At 30.0% G+C, this 20,843-nt stretch overlaps 1 protein-coding gene across 1 annotated transcript in view; it reads left to right on the forward strand.

Moving 5' to 3' along the window:
• LOC142321124 (RYamide receptor-like) overlaps positions 1 to 20,843 on the forward strand; it is a 160,496-nt gene that overhangs the window by 22,246 nt on the left and 117,407 nt on the right. The window contains exon 3 of the mRNA XM_075359115.1: positions 12,816 to 13,014. Within this exon, the coding sequence (XP_075215230.1) occupies positions 12,816 to 13,014 (199 nt within the window). The remainder of the gene's footprint in view (positions 1 to 12,815; positions 13,015 to 20,843) is intronic.

Genomic DNA, 20,843 nt, shown 5'->3' on the forward strand with positions numbered 1-20,843 from the left:
TTTTTTGAAAATCGTGAACTCATTCGACTTCAAGAGAATATCGCCCATATTCGGACAATTAACACAACCATTGATTTGACGAATAGACTCATCATAAACAAACACCAATCAAGTAATTCTCATCTTATTTGTTCACATTAAGGATTATATTAATTGCCTTCAATTATTGCAAGCTTCTAAATAAATCGCAACTCAATCTCGAACATGATACAGCAATTCCCTTGAATGAGAACCATCCATGATAGGCTTATTGAAAGTAGGAGTGAAATGATTTTTCCTTTTTACTTTACTTAAATAATATCTCTTGATTAAAAGGATCGGCTGTTGAGTAAACATCATTACTCTCAGAAATATACAATTACACTCTCACTTTTGCTTTTTTTAATTCACGAGCTTTAAATCCGTCTCATCCATAAACAATACCAGCACAAATTATCTTTTTCATAAAAAAAGGATAGTGCGAGGGTTTGTTTGTTTGTCATGCATGTGTGCTCACATTTTTACTTCCTTGTAAGAAGTTAAGGAAGAGTTGTGATCCGCGAAAAATGTCGGTTTTCAGATTTCAACCGAAATATTTATTTTGACCATCCCTGAATCCATTTTGACTAGTTTCAGCGTGACGGCTGTACGTACGTATCTCCCATAACTCAAAAAGATTGGCCATAGGATGTTGAAATTTTGGATTTAGGACTGTTGTAACCTCTAGTTGTACACCTTCCCTTTTGATTGCAATCGACTGAATCAAAATTATCCAAAAAACCCAAAATCCAAAAGAGTTTTTGGATTTTTTTACTTTTTCTTAACTGCAGTAATAAGTTCTCATTGAAAGCTGTTCAAGGATGTAATCATATGGGGTACTTATTTTCATTAGTTTCAGAATTACAGCCGAATGAAATTTTAATTATATCTTATAAGAGGAAGGCACATCGGTTCGAACCAGACCTCATCTCCTTTGTTTTTTTTAAATTTAAATATATTGATTTATTAATTATTATTATATTGATTATTACTAATTATATTATTAATTATTATTTATTTATTAATAATTATATATTATATTGATTTATTATAAAAAAGTTTTACAATAATATTTCCCTTGTAAGAACCAAATATTTCATTAAAATAACTTTTATTTGGCTATAACTATGAAACCAATGAAAATAAGTGACCCTTATGATATTTCGTTGAAAGCTCTTAATGACGGCTCACTCAGTTATGAAAAACTCCAAAATCCAAATGTTTTGGATTTTGGGCTTTTTTGGGCAATTTTGGTCAAGTCGATTGCAATCAAAAAAGGAGTGCACAATTAGATGTTACAACAGTCCAAAATCCAAAATTTCAACATTCTACACCTAATCATTTTTGAGTTATGCGAGTACATATGCACGTACACATACGTACGTACAGACGTCACGAAAATAGTCAAAATGGATTCAAGGATAGTCAAATGGAAATTTCCGTTGAAATCTGAAAACCTCAATTTTTCACGATCACAATACTTCTTTTTCTTCGTACAACGATGTAAAAATCGAGATTTATAAATAACAGTTAATTATTTTAATTGGTCCCAAATTATTTTTATTGGTAACTGGTCTCTGGTTATTGAATTCACTGCTGTAACAATTCAATTTTGCAGATCTTGAAGAGTAGCAGACTTAATTGGTAAACCCATCGGGTTGGTCTAGTGGTTAACTCTCATCGCAAATCAACTAATTTCGAAGTGACAGTTATAAGGTTCAAATCCTAGCAAAGGCAAGAATAATGTTTTTACGGATTTGAATACCAGATATTAGATACCAGTGTTCTTTGGTGGTTGGGATTCAATTAACCACACATTTCAGGAATGGTCGACTTAAGATTTCACTTCATTTACATTCATATATACCATCCTCATTCATTCTCTGAAATTATACCTTACGGTGGTTCCGGAGGCTAAACAAAAAAAAGATAGTAACCCTGAATTAAAAGATTACATAAATATATTTGTTGTTTGTAATCTAATGTCGACATACTACACAATAGAATTATAAATAAGTGTTCCGGTCTAAAGTAATAAAAAATATTATTACATTGCTAGTTAAAAATTAAAGAGATAAAACATTTCATTTAATAGAACGTAATAATGTTAAAAATGCATATCTTATAAACACAAAATTTATAAATAAAAAAATACGATAAATGACAAGCTTATAATAAATTGTAATATGAAAACAATTTTAATATTTTTAAATTTAATATTACAATACAATACGAATAGGATAGGGCAGCTTACACTTTACTATCAACGCATCACTTTATATTTAAATGACTTGATAATAATGACGTGATATTTAATAATTAGAGGTCCGATGTTTAGTCTATAAACGGTCATGGTTTTAAATACTTATATTCAAAATCAGTAAAAGATTTTTAATAATTAAAAATAAATTATTGTATTTATTTTTATGTAAAACATCTATTTTTCAAACCGTATGAATTATCCAATTTTAAGGGGCTGTAAATTAGTAAAATCCCCAAATTACAAAATAGTTTATTTCATTATATTTTTGAATAATCTAATGTTTTAGGTAGATTTCATAAGAAAGCTACCTATTGTAATGAGTACCATGATTCGACTTCCGAAAAATTTCGATATATCTTCGCGTTTCACATCCCCCACACCCCAAAACTACCGTCAGCTCAAAAGTTTATATATATATATATATATATTTCGTTTTATTGTCGACACGATAAGTGCCGTAATTTTTCGCCAGTCACTTTCAAATTGTTCCTTAAAAATAACTCGTTCGAAAATCTCGGTCGTGTTTTTTAATGGCCAAAATCGGACCATGGGATTGGAATCGAAAACCCCCCTTTTTCGAAAAAATAAAATATTGCTATAACTTTCTTATTAGGTAAAATATCTAATTTGTTTAAAGTTCCTACTATTCTTTGGATAAGGGCCTCAAACTTATTTCAGTAAAGTATTTTGATATCACCAACCATTGGCCCAGGGATTGGAAAATTGTGGTTTTGAAGACAAAAACATCATACCTCCCTTAATAGGCACAGTATCGAATCGGTTTAAAGTGGTCGTTAGTCCTCTAAACATTACCTAAAACCTTTGTCTGAAACAATTTTTGACATGACCAACCCTTACGGCAAGGGATAACCAAAATTTTGCGGGAATTGTAAGAAGATGGGGTGAAAAAAAGTTTCACATGTTTAGCATACGACAGCTAAACGTGAAACTTTTTTTCACATGCAACCATTGTATTGAGTAAAGTCGAAGTTTTTCTTAATTTTAAGGAGGAAAACCTTTTCATCCCCTATTTTGGACCGGTGAAATCTACCTCCGCCTTCCAGCGCGCCGGAAAGCGAAAATACGTTATCCAATAAGTTTTAGTTATAAGCTTTAGTTGCTGAAGCATCTAATAAAAAAATTCGGATACCTAATCAGATATAAAACGCATTATGTATATATTCAATGTTAGCCCCTTTTCATCGCCCTTAAATTTCGTTAATCAACAATTATTTATTATTTCTTAGAGATAATAACGAAAAATTCTAACAAGTATCCAAAAGGATAATTTAATTTTTCCTTGCTTTACCCTTTTCCAACCATTTAAAGATTATTAATCAGGATAATTCATTGTTAGTTTTCCTATTAAGGGTACCATACATGGCATTGCCAAATTTTACCATTTTAAGTTCACAGGAAGTTTAAGTTCACATGGATGTTTTTACATTATACATGCATCTGGAGTGTCCGATACATTTTTAGAGAATGGAAAGAATTTCAATAAATACTCGTACTCTGCAAGTGAAAATAAAGAAAACATTTCTTATAAACATAGATACGGAAACGCTTCGTTTTCCAGTTAAAGCTTGCAAAACTTTAATTTTTATTTTTGCTCCAATGCAAAAATGAAACCATACTTAATTTTTTTGAGCTTAAAAGAGGGAAAAATTGGATATAACAGTCTAAAAAACTTATCTCCAATAATAATTAGAAAATTTTTGTAAAACGCCTTTAAACTTTCAATCTGTTTTGATTTAAATAAAAGCCAATTTCTTGAACTCTTTTTCACGTTCAATTTACGTTAGATAGATTTTCATACAATTAAGTTTTTTATAAATTTTGAATCAAAAATGTTATTTGTTTTCCGTCAATTTAACGATTTTATTGCACATTAAACATAAAAATGTGTGTTGCGCTACGATAAAAATGTTTTGGGTTTTACAATTATTTTCTCAAAAATGACTAAATATACAGCTGTGAGATCTATTTTATCAATTTAACAGACCAAAAACACTACGAAACCATCAAATTTACCCCTTAAGTTAAATTCCAAGAATTTCAGTAAAGGTTGGTATTTATATTCCTCACAGAAAAAGGGCCAAATTTTTTGTAAGCTATAAATGGAAAACAAAACGTTTCCGAATCCATGTTTATATGGAAAAAAAATATATATATAAACAAAAAGAATCAAATATTGTTAATTATATGCCATATAAAAAAAAAGAAATTTATTTACACTCGAACATACATTAATGAATTTATTGCAAAATAAAATTGTCTACAACATAGTCTAACGACCTTTAATTTGTAAAATTTCAACGATAAAAAAATGTTTTTTCGATTTTCATAAAATTAAATATATTATTAAATTTGAAGAAAAGATTACGCTGAAAAGCTTTTAACAAAAAGTTACTTTAATTTAAAAGAAGATAGGTCATTAAACAATCATCAGTAGACACCGGGAAAACAAAATTTATATTCTGAAACGAATTTGTATCTTTTCCGCAACGTCTACTAACAACGACTGTATAACAATCGAAATGCTCATCAGGTTTTTTAAGTGAAATATTTATAAAGCGTAATCTTTTCTTTCGATTTATTTCTATAAACGTGTAGCACAACTCTTTATTTAGATTTACTGTTAGCCTACCTAAAATAATTAATCTCTTTAAAATTAAATACACCCTGCAATACATTTTTAAACAATTGTTGAAAATTTAATCACGTTATAATTTATATAAAATCAAAAATTTAACCAATTTATCAGATTTAAAAAATAAGCTTTTCTACAAAGGAATACTTAAACCTTCCCCTAATTTTCACACTTGAAAAAATAATCAACTTTTCAATAGATCAGCTTCAGTTTATCGGTTCCCATTTTAGAAATAACATTAGTTCGACTGATATAATACTATCCTAATGTGGCAAGCGAAATAATTAATATATTATTTAAAGGTAAATTTAAAGTTAAATTAGCCTTTAAATCTATAAACTACTGACTCCCCATAAACATGTTACCACAATACGGAACTTTGACATCCTTATTCCTTAATAACGGAATAAAAAAATTTAAAATACTTCCTTTTTTCCACTCTAACCCCGGACCGGATCTACAACAAAGTTTAGCCCAGGGGGTTGTCTACTTACCCACCGGGTTGGTCTAGTGATGAACGCGTCTTCCCAAATCAGCTGATTTGGAAGTCGAGAATTCCAACGTTCAAGTCCTAGTAAAGCCAGCTATTTTTACACGGACTTGAATACTAGATCGTGGATACCGGTGTTCTTTGGTGGTTGGGTTTCAATTAACCACACATCTCAGGTATGGTCGAACTGAGACTGTACAAGACTACACTTCATTCACACTCATACATATCATCCTCATTCATCCTCTGAAGTATTATCTAAACGGTAGTTACCGGAGGCTAAACAGGAAAAAGAAAGGAGGGGGTTGTCTACTCAATGGGTCTTCCCGTCCGCCGGCCATAAGTCTAATCCGACAGGTCAGCCCGCCGGTTAGATCTTTTCATTCCCTGCCTCTAACCCCTAGGGCGGAGTTCCAAGCCCGACAATATCGTTCCTGAATCCCACCCCAGAAGCCGGAACTCGGTCTTGACTCCAATGCCTCTAGTGAGAGGACCCTGTGTAGGGCACTTACACCGGGTCTCGGTCTTCGCGAAGGGATAAGGGAGTCCCAGTGCTTCATCACTGCCGCTCATCCGTTCAAGCACAGACGAACGGCAGCACCGCAGGGGGCTGTTCCTCAACCCCTCGCCTCACCATCATCCCTGGCTTTGTACTAGAGTATCAGTGTCGCAAAGTCAGTTACCGCTCGAAACCTCTCTGCCCTGATAACAGACAGTCTATGATTGTGTCAACTGTAAGGGGCCCAGTCACCAACTCACAGCAGCAACGTTTAGCAGCCCACGTCCGACAGTCGAACACGACGTGTTCCGGTATATCGAGCTCTCCGCAAGAAAGGCAAAAGGGATCGTCAGCTCTCCTTTTGGAATGCAAATATAACCGAAAAACGCCGTGGCCACATAAAAATAGGGTAAACCAGTAGATGACCTCACCAAATCTGCGGTTGACCCAAGGCTCGACCTGCCGGATCATACGATCTGTCGCCCCGTGGTGGACAGGTTCCAGCGGATCTGCCATTCTTGGATCTACCTCCTGTGCGTATCACTCCTGTCCGCTCCTCCAGTGATCCGAATCCTCATCCCGGAGAGTAAAAAAATGATATAAAACAGAATTTATAAAAATAAATACAAGTTCCTTAAAATAAAAATAAAAAAATATTTTTAAAAATCAGAAGGAATAAACTTGAATCTAAAAGTCAAAATAAGCAAAAAATCAATCATCCTCAAATATAAAAAAAAATTATTCACCAGAAATAAAAAAGAAAGAAAAAATTAACAAAAAAGGCGATAAAAAAATCACATTAATTAGTGGATGATATTTCTTCCAGTAACATAAAAAATTCTCTCAAAAGCATTATTAAACAGAACAGAAAAACAACTGGGCCCAAAATTAGAAAAATAGCAATGAAGCTTTAGAAAATAACGCTCCTGCCCGGAACAGATTTTTAATTTAAAATCCATAGTCGCATACTTACAAACTGAGAACCAAGAACTGCGTAATTATTTTTGTAAACTTTAAAGAAGGGTACGATTCAATCGGAAGAAAACCCCTATTTAAAATCCTGAAGGAATTCTGCCTACATAATAAAACAAGAGAACTCATCAGACAAACACGAACAAATATATTCACTCCAAAATAAAGTTTCAAGGGGGAATCTCAAAACTTTTCGATATAAAGTGTGAAGACAGAAAGGGTGTTGGGATCGTACCCCGCCTTTTTAACTATGTACTGGAAAAGTTATTACAGATTGGGGAAAACAATTGTAAGAACACGAAATAAGCGATAAAATCAGACTGATATTTAAGAATAACAACTTAATAAAACGTTCGAAGATGATCTGCTTGCCATATCAGATTCATTGGAGAAAGCAACTAAACGTATAACGTTGCTAAAAGAATAACCAGAAAAACAGGATTGCAGTTTCCTTTGAGAAACAGAATTCATGACGATCATCAAACCTCTAAAAAACTAACGACATGTGAGAAAATTAGCAAAATCGAAAAATTCAAGTACCTAACTGGTATATAACTGAAATCAATGTCTGTGAAAAGGAAGACATTAGGTCAAGAATCACTAAAGAACAACGACAGTAAACAAATCGACATCAAAAAATTCTAAACAAAACTCTAGTAGAGCAGTTCGTCCGAAAGCTCTATATGCAGCTGAATGTCTCACATTTAACAAAAAACGTCTAATCGATAAACTACAAATATAAGAACGAAGAATCCTCAGCAAGATCGAAGAGCATATCAGAGACGGAGATGAATACATAAGAAGACACAATAAGAAACTGTACATGAACATAAAGAAACAATCGGAAGTAATCAGAAGAAGAATCGGTTCTACGATCACCTTCAAAGAATGAACCCAAACGGGCTGACAAACAGGTTATTTACACGCTAAAAATCTAAAAACAAACAGCTTGATCTGAAAAACTCAAATTAACACAAGACATCAAAGAACGTTTACCATCGAGAAAAAGGATTGCAAAACGTTACGGGCTTTCAGGAAAAACCAAACAACAGAAAAGTATTCCTCCACATAAGAACGAAAAAACTCCGGGAAAAGATGAAGAAAATATAAAAGAAAAAATCGACAAAGTAAATCAGTTAAAATAACGTAATCAATACGCGGCAAAAACGAAAAAAATAAAAGTTTATGCAACTAAAAACATCGATAAAAGTAAAAAAGAATTGGTAAAAGAGTAAAAAAATGTAAAAGAGTAAGTACTCTTACTCTTGTAAGAGTAGAGCAAGATTAAAAAAAGAATTAGTAAAAGAGTTGGTACAAGTTTAGTTGATACAACTAAACCTGTACATAGATTAAACATATTGAAGCAGAGAAATCATTAAAAATTCGTATTTAAATTATTAATAATCAAAATTAATTAACCTTTAAATTTCATTGGAGGCTGTAGCCCGACTGTAGTCAGTTTAAAGTTATTTCATTTGTTCGTTATAAAATTTACTTGCTAAATTTTATTTTACTGCGACCGATAATAAATCGACAGACAGTAAAAAAGCAAAAATAAACTGAACAGAGGTCTGAAATATGTGCTGTTGAATAGTCGATGGGGTCGATAAATTTGAAATCAATCTTGTCAATCTTAAGACAAAATAAATCTAAGAAATATTATTATACATCCAGGTTCAATTTAATGAAAAAGGGTAGAGATTAAAGGCTGTAAAGCAAATACAAAATTTATGTAAATATATATATATATATATATATATATATATATATATACACACAAAAAAAAAGAATTAATAAATAATTAAAAATGTAGAACTTACAAAATATTTTCAAGCTAAAAAGTTAGCAGAAAAGAGAAAAGAATGTTGAATAGCAGCATATTTAAATAATTGGTATAGAAAAAACCATCTGAGACAGTCGATTTCAAACTATTTGAAATCGACCGATTTATTTAAAATTTATATAAATATATTATCACGATAAAATACTTATTTTTTTAAATATTTTATTATTATCGTCTACATTTATTATTATTATTATTATTAAGAATGATGATCTACTACACAAGACTTTTAAAAATTAATCATCGTTATTCGAGACGGCCCGCTACACGCAAGCGAATGATACTACGATTATAGTAGTCGTAGTGTCATGGATATATATCATAGTATAGTCTTTCCGATCGTAGTATAGTATCCGAGTGAATATACCGGATAACTCAGAATTACATTTGAAATCGACCGATTTATTTAAAATTTATATAAATATATTATCACGATAAAATACTTTAATTCTTCGTGATAACAAGATCAACAGATAAGACGAAATATCATTTCTAAAATTAAACACGTTTTCTATGTAAAAACAGAATACTTCCCTTTCACTTCAATTACTCACTATTAAACGATCACCGCTATAATCGTTGATGTAAAGAAATGTAAAATTCATATTCACACAAAGATGAAACGAATATATCATACCAAACAGCTTAAAGGATCGGGGATATCGGAAAAAGCATGGATACTATAAGAAGGGAACGATCGACCGCTATGAAACTACGAAACGAAATTAGAGTGAACCGTCCCACCGCAAGGCAGGATCCCGTTGTCCGATTGTGACCTTTAGTCACAAAAGTGACATGTTCTTATGATACAGTGAATATCACCTGTGTCAGTAATAAAAAATATCGTTACTTGTTTTGTAATCGACTGTTCAAAGTGGCGCATGACAGTAGTACCGTTCAGTGCTTCTCGTACTCGGTACTCAAATTGTGCGTGCGGTCAGTGAATATAAAATTAGTTACCGAACGATATTTTTCGATTTTCCCTGCCGCAATACTGTGTGCTAGCATTGTTGTTATTTTTAAAATTGTAGATTTCCTAATAAACAATTTTGTTTTATTTTTTTAAATATTTTATTATTATCGTCTATATTTATTATTATTTTATATATTTATCACATTCAGAATACTATGAAATGATCAGTCGACCGAATCATTGCAGCGACATCTTGTACTTCATGAATTGGGAAATGAAAGATACACAATTCAATACCTAAAGGAGAAAAAAGGTGTGGTTGACAAATAGTACCTCAGTCTGATTTTTTTGTTGAAGACACAAAACTGTAGGCAACAATCCTATCTATAATAATCCTACGGCAAAGTTCTAGCTTCGGTTTTCATTTAAACAATTTTATTATACGACTTTATTTTGAAGAATATAACACGACTTAATTTACGTAAAAAAATGTCTCGATTTGTAAGGTGAAGATTTTATAAAATGATTTTTTTTTACTTGCAATAAGAATTATAATTTTTCACAACACTTAGCTTATTTTGACTTTCACTAACCTTATATGACATTTTTACAAATAAAAATATTTTCTTCATTTACTCTTTTGCGGTTCATAAAAATAATATAAATAAATTAAATAGCGTTTGTTAAGCGTTTCTAGTGGATTTACCTCTCTGCTCACTGTTCAAGAGGGAGTGGGGGCAATCTATGAGGCAGTCGCGTTCCAGATGCCGACTCTCACAGTACATTGCTGTTATTAAACGTAAAATTAAACGATATGTAATATGCTAAATGTTTGTTTTACTATACCAATGTTACATAAATTCAATAAATACAATTTATACATAATTGCGTGAATATCTATTTCAAATTGCTTTATTTTCAAACAGCGTTCTAGTAATAATAATAATATTAAATTGTATAACCAAAAAAAGGAAAAAAAATTGAAGTATTTTTTGTTGAAGAAACGGGGAAATAATGTAAAAGGTGATTCGATAGAAAGATCAGTTTCTGAATTACGATTTACGTATGATACTCTGTACTTACACAAAGGAGCATAAAATTCAATTTTGTAAATATGATTATTCATGAATATTAATTTCCCTTACATTAAACAAAGGGCTACCCGTTCCGTAGACCCGCTCGTGTCCTGTGCATATCTTTGTTTTTTTAGATGAGGTTCTACTTTATTTAGCAATAAATTGAATGTATGCTAAGGCATTTTTAAGAATTCGAAAAATTTATCTCCGTTACCAATAAGTTCTTTATAAAGTGTAAAGCCTTTGTTTCAATTTCTCTTTTTAACGGTGCGACATGAACCCGTTTTCTTGTTTCACTGCTTTCTTTCTACTCTTCATCGGTATTACAAATATGACTCCATCGTCGAAAAATCGTCTCCAAGTTAAACCAATACGGTCTAATACTGTACTTCACTGCAAATAAACTCGTGCGTGAGAATAGTCAACTAATATATCACTATCGTGGTACCGTCGCTGCAAGTGCATAATTTTCTTGAGAGATTAGGGTATCTTTAACAAGAATTGAAGCAATACGTTAATGAAAAATAACTTTGCGTTCACAGTTTTTAAAATACGCTTTAAAACACGGCTGCTCCACAAACAGGTTCGATTTTCCTAAAGAACACCCGTTTCTGAACTCTTATTCACCTATTCCTGGAATTATATAGACGAATCGACCTAAGTTATAAATTATTTTACGTGATGATTCATCGGGTAACTGGTAAAATGTTCATATCTCATCATTAATACTATGAACGTGTAACAAACCCTATTTAGTTTTTTCAACTAAATTTTTAGTGATCAACCAATTATTTTCCGTTCATAAAGCACTAGAAAAATGCCTATACGTTTGTTAAATAACATTTTATAAGACAATACCGTGAAAAAGTAACTCGGTATTATAAACTTAGTTAATCTTAAGGATAACAGGAGTAGGTTTAATAAGTCAGAACAAGCAACTAACAGAGCCTCTTGTATATGTAGTATATGTAATGACAATGTAGAAGCTGTTATATTTTAAGTTCGGCAGTTCAACTTAAGTATTTATAGTTATATTTTTAGTATATTAAATTCAACTTGAAGCGTGACTTCGCTCTTTTATTGCTCATAAAAACATTTGTAGATAAAGGTTAATTAAATTATACAACCGTCAATATTTTCTGAGTATATTATATAAAACAACCTTTGCAATCTTTTTTCAGTTTTCTGTTATTAATAAAAAAAACACGGTTTTTAGATTTTCGGAAAAATAAAATTTAGATAGATATAAAAATACCACGGCAAAGTCAGCCGCCCAAAATTGTACCCGACAACAGAACCGATTAACACTAACATTAACATTTAATCGAACTCGATCGTCGATGTATACCGCACGGAAAGACAACGTTTAACCTCTTCTTCATTCCAATAAATTAACAAAATATTTATGGTAATTCTCTACTACAAATCGATTTAAGATAATTTTTTTAGTATAAAAAATGTAAAAAATTTTCGATCAGCAGGATGATATTCTCTATTACGCAGAAAACGAGTAAAAAATTTGTATCGGTCGTTATCTAACTAAACAAGATAAGAAAAAATATGAATATCGTTTAACGCTAGAACACATAATCGAAAAGGTTTAAGCGATTCGGCACAGCACAGCACGAGATACAAGTCGCTACGGAAAATAACACATACATATTCAAGAATAACAGATATCCCGTGTCAGGTTTACCGGGAGTACCGGGGTGTAAATATTTAACTTCATTAATGCGCGGAATATACTATTGAGAATCTGTAGGCCGAGCTCACGTAACACACCTAACTTAATGACACCTTCACTCGCTTCACAATAGGGACTAACCGTATAATGAACATCATTAATCTCCGAGAGGGCGACTGAATGCGTCCCTCCTACCTGAATGTTTTACGTGAACCAGAGCCGTAAGAAAGACCGGGACAAATAGTATAAAACAGCAATTAATTACTCCTTTTATACAGAAACAATGAATTATATACATTTAAGAGGTAAAAGTAGATAGTTATAAATTATATCATAGAGAATTATTAAAAAAGATTATCGCGCCGTGTAAATTTTTAACATGAAAATTGTGTTTGTTATTTCAGATTTGTTTGTGAAGAAAAATGGGAATCTCAAGTGACACGAAGTTATTACAGCGCAGCATTATTAGTTCTACAATACGCTATACCTCTGTGCGTTTTAGTGTTCACTTATACTAGTATAGCCGTAGTCGTCTGGGGAAAACGACCGCCGGGTGAAGCTCAAGATAGTCGCGATTTAAGAATAGCTCGTTCGAAACGCAAGGTAAATAAACTTTTAAATTTTTATAATTATATTTTTATTAGATGTGTATTTAAAGTTCATCTTCAATTTTTCGACGCGATGAGTCTTCTTTAGTTATTAAAACAAAATCTATTAAAGGCAACTGCCCTTTAAGGTACGTTTTTATTTTTATTTCTTTAATATTATTCGTATAACGGGCATTCCAATGTGAATGTGAAGGATTTCTCCCGTTTTAGCGTAATCGCATGCGATTAATCCAGGCTCACACTAAATTACGGCGATCACATCAATTAATGTAATTTTATGGTATACTATACGTGTCTTATCACTCTATAACACAAAAAAAATTCCTTTCGGAACGCCGGAAGGCGGAGGTAGATTTCATCGGTGCTAAGTAGGGGATAAAAAAGATTTCGACCTTAAGAAAAACTTCAAATTTACTCAATACGACAACGGTTGCATGTTAAAAAAAAGTTTCACATGTTTAGCACAAGCCATCTTCTTGCAATTCACACACATTCTGAAGCATTCTTTTTATTAAAAGCTTTTATTTAACTCGCTTTAGGATTAATCAAATCTTGCCAACTACTATATCTTTTAATCTATCGTATGAAAATCAATGAAATTTGGTACATGTATGTAACTTCGATGTGTAAAAATAAATGTTTTTACTTTTTTTGTAGTCTTAAAAAAAAAATTACAAAAAAATATTTGATTACATATAAAAAATTATTTTTTAAAAACCTTTAATTTAATATTAATATTAATAAAAAGGAAATAAATTATAAAAACCCTCTAAAAAGTATAAAATAAATTATATAAATATCTAATAAAAATAACCAATAAATAAAAAATAAATAAATGTAATAATTATTAAATTTTTAAATTAAAGGTAATGAAAATATTTAGTTAAATAAAAGCGTGGCGCAGTTTTTATAACAATGTTTTCGAATAAGTATTTATAGACATTTGCTGTATTTTAAAATATATTTTTTGTTTAATAAGGTTGTTTAGTATATGTATATACTTTATTTATCTGTAATAAAATAACTGAAGTTTTAATTCTTTGATGGTTCAAATTTGCATCGAGATGACCTTTAAGATTAAAAATAAAAATAAAAATTGAAAATCTTGCACAAATTTATTACATTTTGACGGTAATCTGAAAAATTATTAATTATTATCATAATTGTAATCGTAATTATGAATTCATTAAATAAAAATTCATAATTAATTAAAATGAAACTTTTAGCGGAAAGAGTGCGTTCAAATTGGCTTAAATTACAAGCAGAATTCGAAGATGAACTAAACTATGCGAGAACACGTACAAAGAAAGCGAGTGGGTGCATTTTCCCAGATTGTTACTTGTATTGCTAGTCAGTCTTAACTGGAGATGTTCCAGCAGACCTTTCCGCCTCCTCGCGTCGTTATTGAAAATGAAGATTAATTGAAGATTATTGTTGTAAAAATAAATGTTGTGTAGTTTTAAATAAATTATAAAAACTGCGCCACGCTTTTATTTAACTAAATATTTTCATTACTTTTAATTTTAAAATTTAATAATTATTACATTTATTTATTTTTTATTTATTGGTTATTTATTAAATACTTATATAATTTATTTTTTTACTTTGCAGTGCATTTTTATATTTGTTAATATATTATATTTTTTGTTTAAAATTCTCAATTTGTTTTAATTCTTATTTTTTTTACTTTTTGGAGGATTTTTCTAATTTGTTTCCTTTTTTATTATTGTTAATATTAATATTAGTTAAATAAAAACTTTTTAAAAAAATAATTTTTTATGTGTAATCAGATACATTTTTGTAATTTTTTTGTTGTTGTTTATTAATGAAATAACACAACTAATTTCTGACTTTATGCACACCGAACTGAATAAAACATTTATTAAGTATATTACAAATGTTATCCTTTTATAAACGCACCAAGCAATCGGAAATAAAATGAAAAGGAAAGAGAAAAGTTATTTAAAATTTTAAGATAAGGTATCCCGTTCAATCAAATGAATAGATTTACATTTATTTACATATAAATTATTGAAAAGTAAAAAGGTTTTCTTTTTCTAACCAGTATTAAAATGATACAATAATAATACCATCTTGCTTTGTTCTTAAAGGTTGTTTTATATAAATAATTAAATTTCTATTTAACAGAGAAGTTTCAGAATTAAAATCCTTCTATTAGAATAGAAATTTCAATTCAAGAAACCGCTCAGTTGGATGTTATAATTTACATACTTAGATGTAAATTCAAATATTAATAGCCGTAAACGAACGAATTAAAATAATATAAATCGGTAAATTTAATTTAAAAAAAAATGTTTTTATAAAGTTCATTATTAGTAACAAAATACTGTCTAATTGTAATCTAATACGTTATCGATTAATACGTTCTAATAAAATCATCAATTCGATTTTTGTTCGGAACAACTGTAGTCGTTAACATAATAAACAGCTTTTGTACAATCTAATAACAATTGTAATCTAATCATGTTACACCGATTACCGGGGTGCACGGATTCGCTTAAGTATTTAAGTTCATTTAACTCAAGTAAGACTTTCCTTTCAATATAAGTTAGATTAAAGCCGACTTAGGCGGATAATCAATAAGATTAGTGTATTCTTAGTAAAATCGAATAAATCTAAAATTACAACTTAAAATTACTTCGTTGCGTGTCATATAAAATGTATATTAATTAAAATAGATGTTTATGTTTACCCGTTGAAAAGTATTATAGTCCTAAAAGTTTTCTTTTCGTCCAAACACACAACGATGTTTCCTATGATTTATTTTTTTAGAAATTTTGTCGTCTGTTTATTACCCTACAACTTAGAAACTGATCCGATCTGAATAAAAATTCAGATGTTAAAAAGCTTGATTATCGCAAAGGCGTGTGAATAGGTTACAAAATCTCATTTCAGAATACATAATAAATTTTTAAATAAAAAAAGTCATACGATTAAAGTCTATGTAAATTATTCAAAAAATGTAAACATTCGAAATAACAACTGTAAGGTAAATACATGAAAATAACCTAAATATAAAACACAGAACTAACATTTTTCAGACGGTATTAATGAAAATTATTTGAGCATAACGTTATATACACGTTGGAAGATGAAGAAAATTAAGGGTTTATTTTTTTAAATATTTTAATTAATATTACACAAAAATTCATTGACAGATCAATATCGTTTCTATAAAAGAAATATTTAAATAGAATTGTAAATAAATTTGTCGGAAGATAGTTATATCGACCAGTAATTTATTAAAAATGCAGATAGAAGCGTAAAAATATAATCTAGCATAATAATCTTCTGCATCTCATAACCAGAAGAATTATGTCGAATTACCAGAATACAATAAAAAAATTCTGTTGTCTGGTTGGACAGAAGTGTTTTTTTTTTTTTTTTTTTTTTTTTTTTTTTTTTTTTTTTTTTTTTTATTTTTACCAAAATCGCCTTTTTATAAATACGAACACAAGGATAATTTAACAATTTTAATTTGCTGAATATGATTCATAATTCAGGGTGCAAAAAAATGATCTGTTTTTTTAAACTTATTCCGAATTTTTGAGGGAACTCAAGAGATGTACTCACATTATTATAGACTCAGAACTGTAGAAGTTTTCAGTTAATCTATTTCTTGTGGAATATATTTATAAAATCCCAATACAAGTCTCTGGGCTTGCCAAAGATTTTTCAAAAAAAGAAAAAATTAAAGTCCAACTAGTTTAAACGCTGTTTCCTTTAAACCAATTTTTTTACGATGTTGTCTATATAACTACAAAAAAATCATAAAAATTTTAAGTCTGTAGTATTCAACTTCCCTTTATGAAAATGCTTCATTAAAAAAAAAATTTCATTTTAAAATCAACAAAAGAGAACATTCTTACAAAAGAATTCGTCCATTTAGGGAAATGATCTAAGATGTTAAATAATATTTTATTTTTAGTTATTCATTAGGAAACATTTACATTTTGTTTATTTTTAACTGCCTCTGAAAATTACGTAAAAGATTTCTTTTTTTATTTTAATCAATAAGAAAAAAAAGAAAATGATATCTCCAAGTAAAACATTCTCCGGTTTGGAATTTTTTTGAGAAAACGTTTTTTGATTCTGGAATAAATTTATAAATCATTTTTTGATTTCGTTTTCAAAACTGAATTTTTGTTACCTCATTTACGTATTCTTATATTTAACCTACTATGTAAATTTCTTTCAAAAATTTTATTATTATTTTAAGCGTTTTCTAGATATTCAAATGCTTACAAGTATGATGATTGAATGGTAATATTTGAATAGAGAAAAAATAAGTCTTTGCGACGGTCAAATTATCAATTTTATTTTAAAAAAATATAATTTTTAGTTAAAAAATCTACTCTTACCTATTCCAGGTTTAATCACATAATCATACTTTTTTTTCATGAAAAATTTTTTTTTAAATTAAATAATTATAGGTTTTTCAGGTGTTGTTTATTGAATTTAAATAAAAACTCTGAGTACCACATGACTTCCTTGCACCTCTGTAAATTACATATACACTTTTTTTTTAAAAATGAACAAGTATATAAAATTTTATTTCATTAACAACTTCTGATTTTTTTTCTTTTTTTTATTATTATTTTTTGACAATCAGAGGTTAATTAATAAATCAATATATTTAAACTAAAAAAAAAGTTAAAAATAAAGGAGATGGAAGTTTGATTCGAACCGATATGGTCTTCCCCTTCTAAGATCCAAATATTTCAAAATTCAAATTTCATTTGGCTATAATTCTGGAACCGATGAAAATAAATACCACTTATTATATGTCATTGAAAAGCTCTTAATGAGGGCTTATTACTGCAGTTAAGAAAAAGTAAAACGTACAATTTTGTTTTGGATTTTGGGCTTTTTTGGACACTTTTGTTTCAGTCGATTGCAATCAAAAAGGGAGGTGCACAACTAGATGTTACAGCAGTCCTAATTTCAAAATTTCAACATCCTACGGCTAATCGCTTTTAAGTTATGCGAGCTACATACGCACATACGTAAATCACGCCTAAAATAGTCAAAATGTTTTCAGGGATGGACAAAATTATATTTCCGTTGAAATCTGAAAACCTAAATTTTTCGCGATCATAAGACTTCCTTTACTTCGAACAAGTATGTAAAAATCAAGATCTATAAATAACAGTTAATTATATTAATTGGTCTCAAATTATTTTTATTGGTAACTAATCCCTGGTTATTGCATTTGCTGCTGTAACAATTTGATTTCGCAGATCTTGAAGAGTAATAGGCTTAATTAGCAAACCAATCCGGTTGGTCTAATGGTTAACTCGTCATCGCAAATCAGCTGATTTCGAAGTCCAGAATTCTAAGGTTCAAATCCTAGCAAAGGCAAGAATAATGTTTTTACGGATTTGAATACTAGATAGTGGATACCAGTGTTCTTTGGTAGAAACTAGTCGTGGATTCAGGGATGATAAAAATGGATATTTCCGTTGAAATTTGAAATCCGAAATTTTTCACGATCTTCCTTTACTTTGCACAAGGAAGTAAAAATAAGAAAAATCTAGAGATTAACTAAACCTATCATTATAATTATTAAATTAATAGGCATTAAGCTTATAAAAATTAATTATCTAAACAAAAATAAGAGATGCTGTCAAAACGCCGCCACGAAAGTCGACTTTCGTGGTGAAGTGGTCATCTATTTACGCATCATCCGGATCTATTTACGCATCATCCGGAAGGTTACGGGAATCCTGGGTCAGATGTGGAATTTTTCACACCGTACATAACGTCCACAAAATATATCCACATGTAAGATTCACGCTTATGCGGTAAATTAACCATTTAAAAAAGAAGAATCGAGGATACTGGATTTAAGCAGATGTATTCAGATGGATTGCAGTTTTATTAAACGCGTCACTAAACAAACAAAAAGTACATGCTTAAAGGGGTTTAAAGTAAATATGATTTAATGCTTTCTGAAAACTGAAACCATACAATATGCAAGAGTAGTTCTCCCATATTATTTCTCACAGTCCAATATACAGCCGCCATATTAACATGGCTAATGTCAGTTACCATAGGTAAAGTTTTCAATTTCATTATTTAAATATAGTATATACTTAAACAATGAAATATAATATGTTTTATATATATATATATATATATATATATATATATATAGATAGATATTATCACACGCTTGATAAATGACTGTTTAAAGAGAATGATTTATCGTAAAATGAAAAATATATATCATAAAAATTCATTTTCATCATGTTAAAAAAGTTTGACCTAACTTCTTTTCAATATAAAAAAATATAAAACTTCAAAACACGTACAAAAAAAACGGAAATACTTTTGTACAATACCTGATAAGCACTTTTATTAAATTTATACTGGTTAGGCTATTTATATATGTTATGTCATCCATCACATATCTAAACAGAACACTACCTTGAAAAAAAATAAATGAATATAAAATCAATGTCGCCATAAACATTTATATACGCATACTCGCGTTGTGTAATGTGTGTGTGTGTTAGAGAGAGAGAGAGAGAAACGTATAATATACATATTCTATTTACACAGCCACTTGTAAAGCGATTGAAACGAGCTTCATTCGATTTTATCAACGACGTGAGCATTGGATGTAAAAATACGATATCCAAGCAAAAGTGTGGTTAGTTTAATGTACAATACATTCGACAGTCGGAGATTGTGAAAATCTATATCTTTGTATTTAAAAATGAACGTGACTTGAAATAAATTAAAGGATAAGAACCATACATTATAATCCGGCATATAAAATATCGATGGTTAAACCTCCCCTCCAAAAAATATTATACCGATTAGTAATGACATGAAACTTATACGTACTACTCTTAGATATGTACATTAGTAAATAATGTTATACAAAAATAATAAAGTTTTGGATAGACAGTCCAATCGGTAAATAAAAAAAAAACATTCACGAGAGGAATATAAACTGTCAACAAAACCTTGTCTGTACAGGCATCACCCCGATCCTTTTCACTGTTTTGCATTTCATCATTCAACGTTTCACTTCAACCCTTCTTCCGTCGTTCTCAGTTATAGAAAATCAACAGTTACGTACAGATGCGGGATTTCATGAAATATAAAATGTTGTTAACATTTTTACGAATCCCGACACATATTTTTTTATGTATCCTTTAATTCATTTATTTATTACCATTATTCACCTATAGGATCAAAGACGGAATAATATTTGATTAAATAAAATACAGAACACTCACAAGAACCATAAACGCATGCACATACATGCTGTTATCAATACACTGACTATTTTCATTCCACGCAGTCTAAAATATGGTGTCCCAAATAGATTCTATTCAGAAAAAAAAATCTGTAACCGTATCTTTAATGAATCCACCGTTTTATAACAATAATAATAAAACTGTTTTCGTTTAGTAACTCGGAGCCTATTAAAAAATTATCTTAATTTATACCTAAATATTACTTTATTTTTCCTGTTTAGCCTCCGATAACTACTGTTCAGATAATACTTCAGAGGATGAATGAGGATGATATGCATGAGTGCAAATGAAGTGTAGTCTTGTACATTCTCAGTTCGACCATTCCTGAGATGTGTGGTTAATTGAAACCCAACCACCAAAGAACACCGGTATCTCCGATCTAGTATTCAAATCCGTGTAAAAATAGCTGGCTTTACTTGACTTGATCGCTGGAACTCTAGACTTCCAAATCAGCTGATTTGGGAAGACGCGTTCACCACTAGACGAACCCGGTGGGTTACCTATATATTACTAAGCTCTAATAACATGACGC

Source organism: Lycorma delicatula, chromosome 3, assembly GCF_047948215.1.
Source record: "Lycorma delicatula isolate Av1 chromosome 3, ASM4794821v1, whole genome shotgun sequence".
Classification (NCBI taxonomy): domain Eukaryota; kingdom Metazoa; phylum Arthropoda; class Insecta; order Hemiptera; family Fulgoridae; genus Lycorma; species Lycorma delicatula.